General features: G+C 36.5%; 1 protein-coding gene across 6 annotated transcripts in view; it reads right to left on the bottom strand.

Moving 5' to 3' along the window:
- LOC149798629 (alkaline ceramidase 3-like) overlaps positions 1–15253 on the bottom strand; it is a 45355-nt gene extending 30102 nt beyond the window's left edge. For all 6 annotated transcript variants that reach the window (XR_016421002.1, XR_016421001.1, XR_016420999.1 and 3 more), the window contains exons 1-5: positions 15094–15253; positions 11675–11785; positions 7524–7576; positions 6034–6086; positions 3760–3841 (exon numbers count right to left, since the gene is read on the bottom strand). Coding sequence is in view for 1 of the 6 variants with exons in the window: in XM_089957460.1 (XP_089813586.1) it covers positions 3760–3841; positions 6034–6086; positions 7524–7576; positions 11675–11785; positions 15094–15199 (405 nt within the window). In the remaining 5 variants the exon portion in view is untranslated. The remainder of the gene's footprint in view (positions 1–3759; positions 3842–6033; positions 6087–7523; positions 7577–11674; positions 11786–15093) is intronic.
- Positions 15254–21650: the final 6397 nt, after the last annotated feature.

Here is a 21650-nt window from a genome sequence, read left to right as displayed (position 1 = left end):
AACCATTCCGTGTGAAGGACTCGGCTTCTCCTGGATTGTGCTGACCAAGACAATGAGTCTGCCAGGAATGAGTCTGACTTGTACATCAATATGGAGATTGTTGCACCAACACAGAAACTGCCAAATCAGACCATACAGGTGGGTTGATTTTTGGTGCCTCCTGTTTGAGAAGGTGGCCATCATCACCGAGGTTTTGGACATAATGAGATCTGTTTTGGACATAATGAGATCTGTTTTGGACATAATGAGATCTGTTTTGGACATAATGAGATCTGTTTTGCCTGAGAGTTGATCTTTCCAGAAGTGAAAGGCATTGATAACAGCCTTTATTTCTAGAATGTTGATGCGCAGAGGTTGCTCCCCTCGCTCCCACATGATGATGGTAGTGAATTTCAGCAACAGGTGGGCACCCTAATCGTAACACTGGCATCAGTACATACTGTTATTTCCACTGGGGGCTTCTCATGTGAGATTCCCATGGTCATCCAACCTGGGTTACTCCACTGATGCAGGAATAAAATAATCTCAGGTGTGATCATGATTCTTTGATCTAGGGGACTTGAAAAATGGTCCCATTGTGCTAACAATATTGTTTGTAAGGGGCACATCAAAAGACAGCCGAGTGGGTTCAAGCCCACTGCGACTTTGAAGAAATTGAGGAGTTGCAAGAACTCTTGCTAAAGTCCAAGTCCTGCTGGAAACAGACTCAATGAGTTTGGCGATTCTGATCACATGAACACGAGGAAGTCACAGCAGATTCCAGTTGGTTAAAAACTATATACCCAGATGGACAAAATGCAGAGATGGATGGAGATCGGACTTTTCCCAGTTCACTAGAAAGCCTAGATGATCTAAAAGAGAGAGATCATTCCTTCCTTGGTGTATGATAGAACTTACATATCTTTCAGAGGATGTCATCCTAATACACTGCTGTCAGTGTAGATGACATCGATCAGAACAGGGTGATGACATAATCCATAATCTTGGTAAAAGTCCAATGGCTGATGTTGAGGCCAAAGAGGAGAACTGATAAACTGTGTTGTGGGAAGCAAAATGTAGAAAGTTTTGTGACATTGTTTGGACAGGTACATGAAAATATGCATTGGTCAGGTCAAGACTGACATCATACTCAAGATGATGATAAGTTTCACTTGGCGTTTTCTGTGCGAATAAGAAACAGCCTTAAGGAAACCTTGGGTATTGTGGTCTATTCACAAGCTCCACCAGGTGTCTTTTTTTCTGATGAGCAACCGTATCTCCTTTTTAAGGCATCCTTCTCCTGATCTGATGGTGTATCCATGAAGAGGGAAGATAAGGAGAGGGGAGATAAAGAGAGAGAAGGGGTTGTAGATGAACAAAACTAGAAACCCCTCCTAATGATCTGGATCACCCCCCCCCATTTCTGTGGGAATCCATTTGGCTCAAAATTTGGTTTCTTACCTATTCTGTATAATTGCTTCCTAATGCTTGACAGCAGTGCACATGATGAAGGAGATCCACTATCCTATGGCCGTTTAACATTCCTTCACAGTGGTGGGGGCTGAGTGGTTACAAACATGTGTGGGTAGAGCGGCAAGGTGGAAGGCAGATAGGGTCGTCCAGAAAGGGAGGGTATGACATGCGACATGTTGTATCAGGTGTCAACTGGCTGAAGTATTGGCCATGGTATGGTGAGCAGCCCTGGTTAATTACCTAAGCAATCCTGAGAGGAGCTAGAAAGCTAAACTTCAGTTCGTTCCATGGTCGAATCTGGTATGATGTGGAGGATGGTGGATTTGAAGGAGTATCGTCACACTCACCATGCACAGAGACCAAATCTGGATCCACTCGTACCTCTGGAGAAGATGTACCAGGTGGCACTGAAGATTACTCTCTATCACTATGAAAACTACAATAGTTCTCTCTTGTGGACATGCAGTTAACATACAGAAGTCTGGCACTGCCAGGACTGCTGGTTGGCATGCCCAGCACATGGTCAGCCTGAAAGCTGGCAGTATAGTAAACACTCTGGCTATCACAAGTACCAGCTGCTCCAAGAGCCTGGCTGGCTAGACAGATTTCTAACTGAAATCCCTGTCATAGTAAGGGCACGGTTATAGGGACAGAAATGTCACTAAGATCTCCGTAAATCATAGTTGGCTGAACCAACTCAACGAAAAGGTCTCCATGATGAAATGCCTGATGGTCAGTGATGGCTGGTGATAGTGTGGTCTTATTATGCACTGGATCCAATGGATCCAGTACAAATATCATGCATTGTGACTTAAAAGTCCTAAGACCATGCTCGGAGGCAGATCTGATGGATCTGGTACAAACCTCATGTGCCATGACTTATGGGCCCAAAGGTGATGCTCAAACATGCAGGGGGAATTATGCCCACTGGACTGCCTAAAACTATGGAACAGGCCCCAATAAACTGATATCACCAACAAAAATGATTGTCTTCCTTGACTTATTCCATCTTTACCTCCCCTGAATGCCTAATGGACTACTGCTTTGAGCATGCATTTCATAAACATTCCTCCTGAAACGACACAAGAAGAGAAAACAAAGCATAGATTAGCAAATCAGTATGTAACTAACTAGCTAACATGGTAGCGCAGACTTCCTCTGACCACATCTTACAGATGATGCTTGTCACATATGAGATATACTTAACATAAACAAAACAAGAATCATGGTAGACTTCCATGCTCTAAAGTTGCATAAACAGTATTTAGATGACATTCTGCTGACATAAAAAAGGGAAAGCAAAGCATAAATTGTGAATTCATCAAGTTACTAAATCACTAATATAAGTATATTCCATGTTACTCATGAAGGAATCGAAAAGGACAGTGCCACAGTCGAAACTTAAAGACTATGCTTTAAACTTATCTATTTCAAGCATTAAGTTGATCTGTTTAATGAAACAACACAAAAAACGGAAAACAAAACATAAATTAACAAAGCAGCATGTTAATAACTCACTAAAACCAACTGTGTTACAAATAGACTAAGCAAAAAAGTCAAAGTCATGCTAACTCATAATGACGTTGCAAAGGATAATGACAGCATGTGTGATATGGTCTTAAAAGGACAAATTCCCTAAAGGTGACAAAATCACTCAAATTTGGCAAAAATTGTAAAAAGAATGCATAAAAACTGCAGCAGAGTGATTACACAACAGATCCAAAAGAAAAGGATAATTCGATTATAATACAAAAATGGCAGTCGGTGGTTCTTTCCGGGGATTTCCCAGGTTCCTCCTCAACCATTAATACTGGCCGCCAAATATAGCCTATCATATGCTGAAAAATGGCGTTAAACCCTACAACACCAACAACAAAAATGGCTTGGATCGTTTGAGGATAAACTGTACGATGTAATCAGTACAGCAGCAAGGAGGTCATGAGCAAGAGTTATTGCCCTTTGTCTATTGGAAATGACAAGGAAAGCTGATTTTCATCTTTTAGTAGGGCTGGATTTGCAAGGTAGCATACTAATTTTCCTAACATAATGTGATTGGGGAATGTATTTGAAGGAGAAATGCATATTCTCTAATTATCAATTCCTGCCATGCAAGCTAGTGATAAAATGTATAGGGTAATGCTGATTGAAAGTTATGGTGCATAATTGCTCTCTTTCTATCTCTTATCTTTGCATACAATAAACACATTATAAATGATGCATTTTTAAAAATGGTGACTATAAGGCAGTGTAACATCAATATCACTTACTATGGTGACTATAAGGCAGTAAAACATTATTATCACTTACTATGGTGACTACAAGGCAGTATAACATCAAAATCACTTCTAAAGGTTTATTATGACTATTTGGAGGGCTGTCAACTTCAATACTGAAAAAAATTAGAAAATGATACAATTATCTAGATATGACAAAGTAAAATGGATGTTTCTTTCTTTGATATTGCTGTATGTTAAATACATTAATAAACTTTAACTTTGTTTCCATTCATTTCCTACTGTAAAAAAATGCATTAACTAAGAACACACATAATTCATTATTTGGAGGGTGATTATGTGTCTATAAGAACATAACTATCATTTCAATCCCATTTTTAAATATAAATTTACCAATATTACAGATCTTATTCAATGAGGCCAACATGGGTCCCAACCTAAGAAAGTAAGAAGATAATTATGTATAAAATCCTACTGCATAAAATTAGGTCACTATAACCCATATTTCATGTTTCCATGACATTAGTTGCACTGAGTTTATGCTTAAAAAAGGTCCCTATTAACTGCATTAGTGTGATATTTGTATAAAAATAAAGGTTCTTATCATAAACAAGAGTACTATAAACAGCACATTATACACCTGCCTCATGTGTAACAATCCTCCCATGCAAACAATTTACTTTAAAATATATGTTACTCTGCGACTCATTTTTCTTAAGCAACAATGACCTTGACCTTTAACAACCAAATCAATATGCTTCTTCTATACATTAAGGTCATGCCCTCTATAAACATTGGTCAAGGTACATGGTCTAGAATAAAAGTTATTATCCAAAAACATTTTTCAACTTGCAAGTTATCCACAAATTTTCATAAAAGTACTGGATAACTAAAATTTATATACATAAACCATTGTTCATCTTCTATTCACAATGACCATGACCTTTGGACCCCCAAATCAACATACTTCTTCCTTACACCAAGTGCAGACCATTCCCAAAATCTGTTCCTGGTCTGTGATGTAGAACTAAAGTTATTAAGTGGAAACCATTTTTATTCTTTCAGAAAAAGTGACACTGACTTTTAAGCCCCCAAATTAATAAGCCTTTTCCTGACCTAAAGTACAAGCCATTGACAAAGTCTGGTCCAGATGCATGATGAAGAACCAATGCTATTTTGAAGAAACCAATTTAATTTTTGTCAGCATCAGTGACATTGACCTTAACATCTGACCTCTTAACACAAAAATCAAGTCTTCTCCTCACCCTAAGTGCAAAACATCCACAAAGTTTGATCCAGGTATGAGATCCCAAGCTACTATTACTGTGTGGAAATGATTTTAATTTCTTCTGTCACAGTGACCATAACCTCTGAACTTTTGACACCAAAATCAGTGGGCTTTCTTCCTTACTCCATTTGCTTGCCATATAATGGATGGTAACTAGATTGTGGAGCACACAAGTTTTTGAGTGGAAATAATTTTTATTCTTGCAGTCACAGTGACCTTGCCCCTTAAGCATTTGACCGCAATCATCAACCATAGTTCAAAATTCATAAAGTTCTTCATTACCCCAAGTGCAAGTTGACAGAAAAGTCTAGTAACTGTAGATGGCAAAGAACTTGAGTTACTGTTTGAAAACCTTTTCCAAATGCAAGTCATCCACAAAGGATTGTATCTGCAGATGGTGGAAAACTAAAGTTATTGTGTGGAAACAGCCACAGTGACCTTGACCTTTTCCACACCAATATAAACACAGATGGTGAACAACTTATGTTATTGTACAGAAACCATTTTCATTCATTTGGTCCATAATCTTGATATTTATTCTTTTGACCCTGAAATCAATAGGGCACTTCACTACCCAAGTGCATCCTTGTGCACAATTTTATAACAATAGATGGTGGAGAACTTGAGTTATTGTTTGAAAACCCATTTTTAATTATTGTCCTCATAATGACTTTGAACTTTGACATTTTAACCTGCATGTAAACATGATTCTTTCTTGTACCATGTGCAAGCCATCCACAAAGTCTGATACCTGTAGATGGTAGGGAACTCAAATTATTTTGCAGAATTCATTTTATCTTATTTAAGTTACAATGACTTTGCGTTTACCCCTTGGAGCTTCAGACCCAGGAAATGATATGGTCCACCCTTACCCAAAGTGCAAACTACCCACAAAGTCTGGTAAATGTAGATGGTGGACAATTTGAGTTATTGTGCAGAAACAAAACTGCTATGACAGACGGATGGGATGAGCATCATAAGATAACAAGCTCTGACTATACAAATAAAAAATTAGAAAAGACTGAAAAAAGAAAAGAAAAAATAAAGATGGATACTTACAATGAGTACACGAGAAAGGCTGTCCCCCAGATCATTGGCAACTCATCTAACAGCTGGAAAATTAGAGTGGTCAATTAGAGCAAGCTTACAAGACAAAATTTAAATTATGAGAATTTTCAATAGCGAAAATGATAAGATGCATACCAAGTTTGAATGTTTAGTTATATATTTCTATTATTTTCACTTGAATACATAGGGTACTTCTTAAAGGAAAAGGAACTTACTGTGACAAGTTATAATGAAGACAAAATGTGTTGAAAATTCAATATTTATTAAAGTTTTGCTTTTTGCACTCTTGAAAGGGTTAGTTTCTCACATTCTTTTCTGCAATTGACAGATTTCTCAATGTTTTGGATGTTGCTACATTTGTAACCTCTTTACCTGCAAAAGCAGTAACAGTGCTTATCTTGACGTTGGTTAGTATGTTCCAGTTATGAGACAAGTTGTCAGTTTAATGACCAAACATTTTAGTAGATTTTAGAATGCTTTGAAATTATTTGGATATCCTTTGATTTCATACAAAAAAAAATAAACATGTCAGCAATATCTTTAAAAATTTTTATTGTGAAGTGGGATAATTCCAGTTTTTAAGGGACAGTATCTATGAATAGACCACTCATACTATGTTTCAACAAAAGTGTTAATTTTACACAAGTTAAGCTAAAACCAACAGCTATTTATCTTCATTACTGACACAGTGGCAGTGATCATGTCATGACAGTAGTGCTACCTTGTATACATTAGAACTATCAAACACTGAAAACTACATGTCCATCACTGAATTTTGATAGTCAAAGAAAGTGTCTCAATGCTAAATTACTAAAAGTCACTTAGTCATGGTGGTTAAAATCACTTACAAGGTCAGATGGAGCATTGTCAATATTACTAAAAGTTACAGGTTCTGTTATGCTCATGGCAAATCTATTGTTTGATTTTTTTCATATGCACTCATTTTAATGGGTGGGGGGGTTCTCACTGACATGTTCTGTATGATTCTGCAACAAATAGGTACATCAATTATATTGGTGACATACTTGACTTCAATTGTATTGGCAACATACTGAATTGATTTGACTTCAATTGTATTGGCAATATACTGGATTTGACTTAAATATATTAGTGACATACTTGATTTGGCTTCACATGCATTCATTTGTATCAGTGACATAATGGACTGGACTTAAACTGTATCGTTGACATCCTGGATTTGATTTATATTGTATTGGTCCAGTTTGGCTAGTGCATTATACAACAGCAGATGCAGTTGGATGTGACTTATATATGAGTATATACTGTTGATAAAAATATTACAATTTGTAACTCATTCTTAAGTGCGCAAAGTCGTAAAAAGAAGGAAGGTTTCTGAACAGTCATCAAAGTAGAAAAAAAGTAATTCTGTTACTGATAATTTACAACAAATTATAGACAGAATAGTATAGTTTTTTATATATTAAATCACCTGTATGTTTATATCTCCCGCATGCACCTACCTGCATACTGTATAGTAAAGTCATGTGAAAACACCAAGAACCAACACCAACACCTGAAGAAAGAGATCATAAAAGTGAAAATGTAAAAAAAATCATAGAATTTGTATTATTTATGTATTGACTTACATGTATTTATTTTTTTAAGACACTCCCAAATTAGTATTGGCCTATCTAGACTGTATCTACATAGAGAATGTGCAGACATCAGTCTGGGGAAAATACAGCAAGAACTATCCCCTCAGGAATTGTTTATGACAGGTGGATACATTTCAATCCCATCCCGCGAGCAAGTATTGACATTTTCATGATATCAAAATGTTGTTAAGCTAAGATACAACTAAACTAAACTTACCACATTCTTACTAACTTAGCTTATTACTTTGCTTACTTTAATATGAATGGGGATGCTTTGTTTACTTTAATGTGAATGGGGATGCTTTGTTTACTTTAATGTGAATGGGGATGCTTTGTGTACTTTAATGTGAATGGGGATGCTTTGTTTACTTTAATGTGAATGGAGTTGCTTTGTGTACTTTAATGTGAATGGGGTTGCTTTGTTTACTTTAATGTGAATGGGAATGCTTTGTTTACTTTAATGTGAATGGGGATGCTTTGTGTACTTTAATGTAAATGGGGTTGCTTTGTTTACTTTAATGTGCATGGGGTTGCTTTGTTTACTTTAATGTGAATGGGGTTGCTTATTTGTTTACTTTAATGTGAATGGGGATACTTTGTTTACTTTAATGTGAATGGGGATGCTTTGTGTACTTTAATGTGAATGGGGATGCTTTATTTACTTTAATGTGAATGGGGATGCTTTGTTTACTTTAATGTGAATGGAGATGCTTTGTTTACTTTAATGTGAATGGGGATGCTTTGTTTATTTTAATGTGAATGGGGATGCTTTGTTTACTGTGAATGGGGTTGCTTTGTTTACTTTAATGTGAATGGGGATGCTTTGTGTACTTTAATGTGAATGGGGATGCTTTGTTTACTTTAATGTGAATGGGGATGCTTTGTATACTTTAATGTGAATGGGGATGTTTTGTTTACTTTAATGTGAATGGGGATGCTTTGTTAACTTTAATGTGAATGGGGATGCTTTGTTTACTTTAATGTGAATGGGGATGCTTTGTTTACTTTAATGTGAATGGGGATGCTTTGTGTACTTTAATGTGAATGGGGATGCTTTGTTTACTTTAATGTGAATGGGGTTGCTTTGTATACTTTAATGTGAATGGGGATGCTTTGTATACTTTAATGTGAATGGGGTTGCTTTGTATACTTTAATGTGAATGGGGATGCTTTGTTTACTTTAATGTGAATGGGGATGCTTTGTTAACTTTAATGTGAATGGGGATGCTTTGTTTACTTTAATGTGAATGGGGATGATTTGTTTACTTTAATGTGAATGGGGTTGCTTTGTTTTTGTTATTCATTTAATTCTCTTAAGCTGAAGCTCCATATCCAAAGCTCACAGAACCCCAACATTTAGACTGCCTCATTTTCACTTCACTTTTTTCCTCAAGTCCTTGTTTGTTTTTCCACTGAAGAGTGGTGAAAGTCAGACCAAGACAAGTGACTCAGACTAACTCCCAATGCTGTAATCTAAGATCTGCTATTACATTATGTGCTTACAGATCCTATTCCAGGTTAAGATCAACTATTACATTATGTTCTTACAGATCCTATTCCAAGCTAAGATAAACTATTACATTATGTGCTTACATATCCAATTCCAGGCTAAGATAAACTATTACATTATATACTGGCAGACCTGAATCCAGTCTAAGATCTGCCATTACATCATGTCATACTAACATTTGCCATTATATTCTGTGTCAGCAAACCTGAGTGCAGATTAATATATGCCATTACATTCTATGTCAACAGACAATGTACTGACAATGATCTGCATTACACCCTGTGTCAACAGACCAAAGTCTTGACTAAGATCTGTCATTACATCCTGTGTCAACAGACCAAAGTCTAGACTAAGATGTGACATTATATCCTGTGTCAACAGACCAAAGTCTTGACTAAGATATGTCATTACATCCTGTGTCAACAGACCAAAGTCTAAACTAAGATGTGACATTACATCCTGTGTCAACAGACCAAAGTCTAGACTAAGACGTGACATTACATCCTGTGTCAACAAGATCTGCCATTACATTCTATGTCAACAGACCAAAGTCCTGACTAAGAGCTGTCATTATATCCTGTGTTAACAGACAAAAGTCCTGACTATTATCTGCCATTACATCATGTGTAAACAGACCAAAGTCTAGACTAAGATGTGACATTACATCCTGTAAAAACAAGATCTGCCATAATATTTCTATGTCAACAGACAAAAGTCCTGACTAAGATCTGCCATTACATCCTGTGTCAACAAGATCTGTGCCAACAGACAAAAGTCCTGATTAAGAGCTGCCATTACATCCTGTGTCAACAGACAAAAATCCTGACTAAGAGCTGCCATTACATCATGTGTCAATAGACCAAAGTCTACACTAAGATGTGACATTACATCCTGTGTCAACAGACCAGTCTAGATTAAGATGTGACATTATATCCTGTGTCAATAGACCAAAGTCCTGACTAAGAGCTGCCATTACATCTTGTATCAACAGAAGTCCTAAGAGCTGCCATTACATCCTGTGTCAACAGACCAAAGTCCTGACTAAGAACTGCTATTACATCCTGTGTCAACAGACAAAAGTCCTGACTAAGATGTGACATTACATCCTGTGTCAATAGACCAAAGTCTACACTAAGATGTGACATTACATCCTGTGTCAACAGACAAAAGTCCTAAGAGCTGCCATTACATCTTGTGTCAACAAACAAAAATCCTGGCTAAGATGTGACATTACATCCTGTGTCAATAGACCAAAGTCTACACTAAGATGTGACATTACATCCTGTGTCAACAGACAAAAGTCCTAAGAGCTGCCATTACATCTTGTGTCAACAAACAAAAATCCTGACTAAGATGTGACAATACATCCTGTGTCAACAGACTAAAGTATACACTAAGATGTGACATTACATCCTGTGTCAATAGACCAAAGTATACACTAAGATCTGGTGTTACAAAAAGTCCTGATTAAATCTGTGGTTACATTAGGACAAATATAAAAATATCTTGTTCTGTTTATGCTGAAAATAAAATTTAGGGTAGATAGGTTGGTAGACACTTTTTTGGGTGGTGCTGGTGCTGGTCCAGACTAATTTAAATGAAACACTAGCCAGAAAAAGCTTAATCTGCATTCCCAATTTAACTTCACTCTTAGTTAGATCCCTTGTTAATTTCTTTTTTCTTCTGAAACGTTTTGGTCTTCTTTCCAAAAGAAATAAACAAATTTATTATTAAAGCAAAAACGAACAAGAGTGAAACAACCACTATTAAAAACATCCTACAATGACATGAGTCTGAATGTAATCAAAGCATCAACTTGAAATGGTTGCTATTTAGTTTCAATAACTTACAATCACCCAAACCTTATCATTCTACAGAAATACTAATATTAACCTGGATCCAAATTGTTTGTTTACCCCAGAGACATCTGATCAATGTTATGTTTCCATTTTGTGCTATTTGTGGGGTTCTAATTATCTGCTTCTCAAAAACTGGATCTATTCATGTACAGTACATGTGATTGCAGATTCATGTTAATTTTTTGTTAAATGTAATTTATGACAAAATCATAAATACTGATATAAATAATTCAGCCAATGTCTATAAATGTGACACGTTTACTGGCAATAACAAGAAATAAGAATACTGATTTCACTTGCAAATAGCTCTTTCTTCGGTAAGAGGGCACTTGTTCGGAATACTTTCAGCTAGCTACATGTGTCACTGTATGACAAAGGGAAGTAACTCTTTGTTAATGAAGATTAGATTCATGTCCACATATTCAACCTGCACCCCACTTCCAACATACACAAAGTTATATAGTTAAACCATTCAAGGTCAGTGGTTTTGTCCAAGATTCCTGTTTCTACCATCTTACAACACCAGCATCTGTGTTGCTGAGAATTCACTGTGAGAACTGGTTGTGCAACTGCACGTAAAATAAAGTATAATGTTCACAACAAAGTGTTTAGTTTCAATCACCTTCATAAGCAAATTATGTACTTACTCAAAACCCCAAGATGGCATAAAAGGAATCGATTTTCGAATCTTTGCTTGATGACAATCAATATTGTTATAAAAGGTGGTATTATCATCACTAAATTACTGACTGTGTTCCCTGAAAAAAAAAGACAAGAAAAATAAAAATTATTTACACGAAATCTGTGGATACGATTAAAAAACTGGACTGTAATACAAATAATGAAAAATGCTGAACTGATTCTTCTTGTTGTTCTTAGTTTTAACGATACTTTAAACACACTACTGGAAATGGTAGCCAGGTGCCTTTCAAATAACACAGAGGCAGCCAAGCTGGACTGTCCTGGATCAATATCCGACTGGCAACCCATGGATTATGCCGTATCAATTAAGCTATTAAAGCATGCAGCTGTGGATATTTGACGCTGTAAAACTGTGCATGTTATATTTGAAAAGAAAAAAAATCAAGCAGCAAAACTTTTTTCTTATAACATTTCATCATCTTGTACTACTTTGTCTCTGATTATGACAATATCATCACTTTGAGAAAGTAATGTGTACTGTGTAGTATTCTGTGGTTTCAGTTTTTAGTGATTTTCAATGATAAATAAACTGTTTTTTAAAAAAAATAAAAGAATTTAGTTTTGATATCCGTTTATCACTACCCAAACCCCAATATCTTCTGGGCACTTATTTTCTTAAACACTGACTCCCTACATGATTGTTTCTTTCTGCAACTGAGAGATTTGAGAAGTTCTGTTATGTAAACAATCAATAAACACAGGCAGGATGTTGGCAAATGAAACAATGTTTCATGTTTCCTTACTATTTAAAAATTTCTATGTAAAAGAAAAGCAACATGAAACAACAAATCATCCCTTATTTAAAGTTTTAAATTTGTTGTTTTTAACCTAATTTCTTACCAGTTTTAATGTTTGGGAAAAAAACTGAAAAATTCCCAGATGTTTACATCCCTCCCCAAAAAAAAACATTTACAGTTCAAACCATTATCTTCTTTCAGTCAAAGTGACTTTGATCTTTGTCACCCAAAGTGCAAGTTATCCGCAATGTTTGGTTCAGGTACATGTATATCTATTGTACAACAAACATTTTCCTAACTTCATTCAGTGACTCTGACCTTTGTACCCTGAAATTTATAGGCTTCTACCTTACCCCAACTGCAAGTTATTCGTAACGTTTTGTCTAGGTATGCAATGATGAACTAAAGTTATTGTGAGGAAACTATTTTAGATTCATACATTGATGTACCAAAATTTTCTGATGCCAAAATTTACAGGCTTCTCCAGTAAACATAAAACATGCATCCTAATTTATGGAAACTGCCAGTACTTTTTTTGTCAGCCAGGGTGATATTAATATGTGCCAAATATTTCAAAAAGCTGGATCAGCAAGTCATGACCCACGCACATCACTCAGAGTTTAAATTTTGTAATAAAAAAATTACCCAGAGCTGGCTCACCACTTTCCACGTTTTTTGGTTCCAAATTCCTTTACATGATATGGTCAATAAGTGTTAAATTGCTGTTAAACCCAACAATTCCCCCACTAATAAGAGCATAATTGAGAAATTAAATTAGCAGAGTTTTAGACATGGGTAATAACGAATAAGTGAATATCAGTTTTCACAGAGACCAGAAATTATAGTAACAGTAACTGAGAAAGCTCAGCTGTAATAACCAATGAATTTGTAAAGCAAAGGTTGGTGGCATGAAACTTAGTATCTGCCCAAATATTTTACACACAAATGACCTTTGTACCTAAAACTAATTTATTTGTAGTAGCTACTGTTATGAATAGTATGACTATTCATAACGTTGATGCAAATGATGTAGGGGTTGGTGGAGTATTGATTCAAGAAGACAAATAAATGGTTTTAATCATCCAATGTGTTAACAGAGGCATATATCACAGCTGGAATAGTCCACTGTATTTCAAAAGGAAGTTTTGTTTAATAATTGTGCTTTGGATTAAATTATATCAACCCATTTTTTTCTAAATGTCCAATATTATGGTAGATTTGAAAAACAATTATTTCCTCATGCTGCTACAAAAGTATGGATATATTTATAAGGCCTAGGTATACCTGTAGACCAACAAGCAGATCTCCACGATTTCTACAAAAGGATCTACAGTGTGACCCCACTATAGCACTCTCCATTATAACACAAATTCAGATATAACATGGTTGTAGTGTGGCTCCTAAAATTTTTAAAAGAACGAAAAAACACACCATAAAACGTTCATTATCATTTGGGGGAAGAGACTGCATATGAATAATACAAGACGATTGTGGCGTGGCTACTGAAATTTTATATGTATTTTCTCGTACACGAAATAATAGTTTTTCTTCTTAAACATACCAAAAAATAACATGTAAAACATTTATTCAGGTATTGTGCAGGGCTTTGCCAATGTCGCAAATTGTGATTTTGTTTCCTTATTGGCATAAAAATATAACATCTGGCGATTTTGCTGGCTGTTTAAACATGTTACTGTATATACAACCATTGGTCTGGAGTGGAGAAATTCAGATGCACTATGAAAGAAAGCTGCAAACTTGAAATAAAATGCACTGTAAATGATCTATTGTTACATAAACAAATTCTTTGTACATACTGACAAACCATCTTAACAGTGCATTGTTATAACATAATCCACTTATGCTGACATACAACTAGGCATTAGTCTCATGGAAAATCTGTTGAAAGCCAATGTATTATGATGTATTCAAAAATAGACCCCAAAATGTCTTTCCTACTCGCATTTCAGGTGAAAACGACAAAAACCTCTGGGGCCGAATGGGTTAAACAAAACAGGATTTTCTATCTGATTAATATGAAACTTTACCTTAATAGTAGATTTTGAATCCTGATATTTAGCTTATTTTGACCAATATAATGTGTAATGGCCATATCAAGCAGTAATGTGGGAAAATGGTCTGGCATTCCTTAAAGGTATGGCAAGCCAAACTCTGGATACGCATGCAAAGTCGAATGCATGAGCTAAAACATCGGTACCAGATTTAGTACGCTACGCGAAATGTAGCTTGAAATATCAGCGTTTATTCTTAAATAGGTCGCGCGAGAAAGGAGAGAAGTGTCCTTCCTTGTAGTTATTATACAGTACATGTATGACAGGTATATTGTAAGCAACGATAAGAGCCCCTGCGGTTGATGTTCCATGAGAATGGATCGAATTTTCCATGTATAAGCCACTCCGTAGTACAAATATTCTTAATCAGGCAGAAGCTTTATGAATACGTTCCACTACTTATCACCAAACTTCGTCAAAACAGAAAACCAAATGAAAGCAAGTGCACTGTTTCGCATACGACATCGAAAATATGTGTTACCACCGCTGCAATTCTCTGTTAACATCTTATAACATAACGCCCTGTAGTATAGTAAAGAAAAACAACCAACTTACAAAATTCTGCAATATAATGTGTAACCGCATAATTGTCTTCGCACCAGTCAATCGTAGCACTTGGGATGCCCCAAATACCGTGCACAGACGGTCCCTTAGGCGCCATTAGTCAACAAGCAGTGCAATAAGAATGGTTACAAAACAACGACCTTGATCTTTAGAAAAATTCCCAACTTCACAAGTTCCGGTTTGGTTTTTTGGTTGTTGTTTGGTTTTCTTCCTCTCTCTATCATGCCGCTCTTTGGCATTATGGGATTGCAGACTAAATGCAATCTTTATTTACCTCCGAAATTAAAGAGCTTTGACAACGTGCATAAACTACGCACCTCTGTCCATAAATATTGGACAAATTAATTTTACGTTTTGCATAAAGGCATGTTAACATGATTCAATGAAGAATTTTACTAGCTCATAGTAAAATGTAGACACAGAGTTTATTGACCTTAGCAAGTCCTGACAACGAAAGAAAGTAAGGAGGCCAAAGTGTTTGGAACTATTTAGGGGGCGCTCACCAGTCATTATTTGCTTTTGAGAGAGTGACGTATGTGAGGTGAAGTGTGGGAGTATGTGTGTGTGAGATTTGGATTTTTTAACGTAGCTTTAAAAAAATTCAGTCATATTGCTACGATGTCTGCAGTGTGGCAGTTTATAGTGATGTCTATCACTGGGGCATCATGCCGCAGACATGTAGCATGATGTCTCCCACACATTCACATTATCCTGACACCAGGCCGACCAGTCCTAACACTAACCTCTTGATGCTGAGCGCCAAGCGAGGCAGCTGTTAGTACCATTTTTAGAAGTCTTTGGTCTAACTCGACCGGGGATCGAACAAACGACCTCCCGCATCCGAGGCGGACGGACGTTCTAACCACTAAGCCACCGGAGCGGTGAGGTGAAGTTGTTTGCATTTAAAACATGCACAGTGGACAGTGGAGAGAATGTTGGCATACCTCTGTGCTAGTTTAATGTAATGTGGCTGACATTTCTTTGGATATTGTACATTTGGAAATTGTACTTGATCTGAAAAACACTGCTAACTATAATTACTACTCCTTGTGCCCAAAAAGTCTGCCTGAATTAGTATAAAGTACACAATCCGTAGGAGCTATTAAAATAGGGAAAATGAATTTTGCCAGACTAGACAATAGCAGTTTCTGAACGTGCTGTGTATGAATTACCAAATATATAAAATGTGAAAAAAAAGTTATCAGCTCTTTTTTTATATGAAAATGACCAAGTGGAGCTAGCACTTTTCTGAAAGATCCACATCTGGCGCAAGGCCAAGTTGTATACTCTAATAAAACCCATATGACACCAGTCAAACATACACCAAAATAAAGGGAATTAAAGGTTCTTTGAACTATACCTAAGATGTAAAAGGTCTATTTTAAATAGCCAGTATAACTAGTAAGGAAAGCCGGAGAAGTTCTTTTCTTTTCTTAAAATTTTTTTAAAAACCTATATGCAAAATACGAAGCTGTACAGCGCCACCTTAGTTAAAATTTAAAATACATTTGTGTCCACTCTACCTTTGTCGGAGAAGGATAATGCCCAACATTGAGGTATGACGCTTACAAACGTGTAGTAACTCGAGACATACAAGGCAAAATAAAGTTCTTTTTATTTGCACTTCCCTCACTATGTACTGTTTTGATATATTCTACTAAAACACATGAATGTGTGCAGGAATAATTTTGTACATTTCATTTCTTTGTCATCCACTTGTATTGTTTTCAAATCTACGTTGAGTAAGGCTCATGTATGTACACATTAAAGGTGTGTGTGTGTGTGCGTGTGCGCGTGTGTGTCCGAAAGGATTGTGTTGAAAACAGTAATATTCATTTATATCTACTTTGTTTCCTTTTCAGTTGGTTTTTGTGTGGGAAATGTGTATCATTTTAAGAGTGGCTGTCGTCATTAGGGACAGCAGTTTTTGTATTGCTGTTTCCATCAATACATGCATAGTCATACTTCCCGACAAAATGTAATTGTATATATCTTTTAATTAAGGAAATGTATTATCCACGTAGTATCAATTTAATCAACCTGTGCAGCTCTTTTCAACACCATGACTCTTACAAACATAATGTGATCTTATATTTTCTAAACTGTCATTCAAATTACGATTTGTTTGTAAAACAGTAGCAGAGGAGGTGAAGAAACCTTTTTCTGAAAAGTCATTTTTGAAAACTAAAACCTCATATAAAAAAACGAGAAAAAAAGGTCAGTAACGCCAAACCTTAGCCTCTACTTACCGAGAGTTTCTCTAATTGGGTCAGTTTATTTTGTTACTTTGTCTTTGTCGTTCGTGTTTTTTAAAATTTGTATGTGTGTTTTGTTTACCTACCGGACGTTTCATTGAGGTCGCATCTCCTCTGCTGCTATAAATGTGTGAGTAATTTAATCATAATTATATCAATCTCTCAACCAAATATTTTATCAAGACCTATACGATATCGCGTTCGAGGATGATGTAAATTTATTGTTATAAATCCGTGTGAAGCAGATTATTCTGTTGAAAAGAAGTTTTTGAACCTAATCATATCCATATCCCCACTACACCAAGTCTAATGAATATTTCGCAGAGCATGCGTATCGACTTCATTAAACACAACTAAAATATTAGTTATCTATGATGACTTTAGGTATTTGTGTATATCTCTGAGTAACACAAATCACATCAGTATTTTTATGACTGCATCGAGAAAATACTCTTGCTGGATTTGATTGTTTGTCCAGCGTTACTTCGTCATATACTACTAAATTATTAATAAATCCATCGACGCCATCTACAGATGGGGCTTCATCAATATCGGTGATAAAATCAATAATATAATTACAATCTTCGTCCAACAAGTTGGCGTTTTCATTAAAATCTTAACCTTATAACATCTCTGATCATCAACTGACGGAACTACTAAATACAACTTATCCCATTTAAGCCATCTAATTATCAGATTATGTAATAATTGCGTCTTACCAAACCCAGATGGACCTATGATAATTGCTCTGATAGAATTTGGTAGAGCTGGATGATGTTTTTCTGGTTCTTGTTTTTGTGTCGCTGAGAAATCAATGACATCCATGTTGTACAAATATTAATAAATAATATGGATTTATATTGTGTTCAATGTAGAGCATCCACCCCCACAAGTGGATTAACAAATATAATAACAAAAAATAAAAAGCGTGCACTTAAGGTAAATGTGTGAAATGTGGTACAAATAAATACAAATTTATCTCCGGACACAAAGTGTCTGGTGGTGATATCGGTACTTCATTAGGAAAATTACCAGGAACTCCATGGGCTAAATACCCAGGAGTAAAACATCTTCCTGGATATAATTATTGTGGTCCTGGAACCCTACTTGATATTCGACTTGACGAGCGACATCAACCAAGACCCGGAGAGTATCCAGTAAATGCGATTGATCATGCATGTCACGTTCATGATGAAGCTTATAAAAGTAAAGATATGCAACAACGACATATTGCAGATATAAAGTTGATTCAGTCATTAAATTCCATAAAAAAATAAATCTTTTTTGAGAATCATAAGCTAATTGGTTGGTAAGATCTGCGATGAAAGTTAAACTAGTATTAGGAGCCGGTAATTAATTATCCGATTATTAAAATAATGGAATCAATTTATTATAGCCCAAGAGGATATTGGAGGGGTAGAGCAGCGATTAGTAAACTCGCTGATGTAGCAGATGTTACACGTTCAGTTGATGCAAATGGGTTAGCACGACAGGCAATATGGTCATATTATCTAACACCACCTAAAAAAATTCAGCATGCACATTTTCATGTCAGCCCTCATAATGAAGTTCATCGAGCAGATATTTTATTTTTACCACATGATACTATTAAAATTGGTAGACATCAATCACGCACATACAAATATGCGTTAACTGTCGTTGACGTTGCAAGTAGAAAGAAGGAAGCAGAACCACTATCAATTAAAACAGCAATTGAAGTTTCTTCTGCTTTTGAACAAATTTATCAACGAGGACCCTTACGATGGCCACAGGTTGATCCTGGCAAAAAATTTCTTGGTGCAGTATCATCTCTGATGAAAAAACGTAACGTCAAAATTAGACGAGAACATACGGCAGTTCATTGTGATCAGGCAATTGTTGAACGATTTAATCGAACACTTGCTGAGCGGTTATTTGGATATCAATATACAAAGGAAATTATTCAGAAAGATATGGGATCTCGCGAAGGGTTGCAAGATTACCAAGTGTGATTGCTGCGTTAAATAATGAAATTACTCGAACAACTGCCACGAAACCCATTAATGCAATTACACACACACAAAAAAACTCATACCAATACAACGATATGAATTTTCAAAACAACCAGTATTAGGTAATGCGACTGTAAGATATTTATATGAACACGGTGAACTTCAAGGTGGTAAAAAATGGCGACTGATCCTATTTGGATTATTACGAAATAAAAATGTCTAGCGTGGTAAGATCCACGAGAGTAGTATAGTGGGGCAATACAGCGACAATGGGAAAATGCATTACAGACCCACCCACCCCGGGGTAATATAGCGACAATGGGAAATTACATGACAGGTAAGGTGACGTCACGGTAGTGACGATTAGCAACAAGGTTGCAAGGATCTGACCTCAATCGGGACAAAAGAGCGGTGCGAAAACCTTGAATGCTTGGCACGAACGGGACTGGCGGGACAGAGACAGAGATAACACAGACAACAGACAATAGACGTTATACAAACAACTGTACAACAAAAAAACTTTAGGCAAGAAAGCAATTCTTTTCGAAAAGGGCCTTTGGGTTCTTCTTCTATTTTCTCCAGGTCTTCCACCATTTCCTCATTTTCTCACTGATTCCTTTCTTCTTCTTTTCCATCTCTAGCATCCAGCCAGGATGTCGATTGGATCTAAATTTCTCCTTTACTTTCATCTAGTTTTCATTCAGTCTGTCAAAGGCCTCTTTTATCTTTCTATTTTCTTTGTCCTTTGTGTTTTCTTTGTCCTTTCTCTCATTTGACCAGGTATCTTTGATTTGTTTCACCTCCACTTTCATTACCTTTCTCATTATTTCTTCTGCTTTTTTTATAGCTCGTCTAGTCCCCACTTTACAAAGGACCAATCTGTCCAATACAATGTCTCTTTTAGAAAGCACCTCACTTTGATCACATTATCAAGTGCCTCCTTCAAGGTTTCCAGTCTCACATACGGAGGTTGAATGAATTTTCTTAATTTCTCCACTTCCTCCTCTATCATACCTTGTACCAGATCTCTCGCTACTTGTAGACTGTTCACAAGTTCTAGGCTACCTGGACGCTTCAGTTCTTTCTCAAGCTTTTCCACTACATAGGCGGCATCCATCATCCAGTACCAACTGTCCTTCAATTGTTGAACAAATCGATTGCCATCTTCTTTTATTCTATGTAGAATGGCGCGAACGACGAATGCTTTGACTTTATATTTGTCAAGCACGGATGTGAAGGATAACATCCACTACACTCACTTCACATATTATCTACTATCCATACACACGAGAAGGAAAACAAAAAAAACAAACACAAAAGTACTATGCACACACGGGAAGGAACAAGAAAATAACCATATACTATCTACACACGGTAAGGACAAAAAATAACCATATACTATCCACAAACGAGAAAGAGAAAACAAACCCTTATACTATCCCAAAAAACATAATATACTATCCACACACGGGAATATAAAAAATAACTACAAATATACTATTAACACATGGGTGAGGAGCAAGAAAACAAACCTAAATATACCATCCACACACGAGAAGGTGAAAGCAAACCTTGATTATACTATCAGTAATCACAATATTACTATCCTCACATGGGAAGGAGAACAAAACAAACCCAAATATACTATCCACACAGGGAAAAAACCCACACACTTTATTATTCACACAACGTACGCGAAAGCTTACAAACCCCACAAATCTACTATCCACACAAGCGTATGCTCACTTATTCAAACACACATTCTACTATCTACACAAATGTACGTGAGCTCATACAAACACGCACACACACACACACACGCGCGCGCGCAATCACATCTGTAAAAGAGTGAGTGTTTATAATCACACTACTCCACATTCACACACATTTGCAATTTGAATAGTCTCTTATCTAAAATATTGGGATAGCCCTGGGAAGGGCTGTTTGTTTTTGAACCCCAGCTGCATTGGGTTAATGGTGGCACTCCCTGGTCTTGCGCCACAGACACAACGTCGGCTCCAGTCATTTATCCCAATTGACTGTAGCTGCTGGGAGTGCGGAGGCAGTTTGAGTGGCCTCAGCACCCCTATCTTTCGTCTCTGGGATAGTGAACACTTCCCTCTGTCTTCCCATAGGCCAGACCCGCGGATGTTGTTGTTGTTGGTGGTGGAGTGGTTGCTCTCGCAATTCCTCCAAGTTTTCCGTCTCAGGGATTATGACTCTTCCTACTGGTAGTAATGGCTGTGGCAGTGGCTGTAGCTGATATTGCTGTGGTGTTGCTGCCTGTTGAGGTATCTTCACT

The sequence above is a fragment of the Sinohyriopsis cumingii genome, chromosome 5 (assembly GCF_028554795.1).
Source record: "Sinohyriopsis cumingii isolate HCF-2022 chromosome 5, ASM2855479v2, whole genome shotgun sequence".
Taxonomy (NCBI): domain Eukaryota; kingdom Metazoa; phylum Mollusca; class Bivalvia; order Unionida; family Unionidae; genus Sinohyriopsis; species Sinohyriopsis cumingii.
The sequence above is the reverse complement of the archived record's forward strand: the minus strand, read 5'-3'. Positions and strand labels throughout refer to the sequence as shown.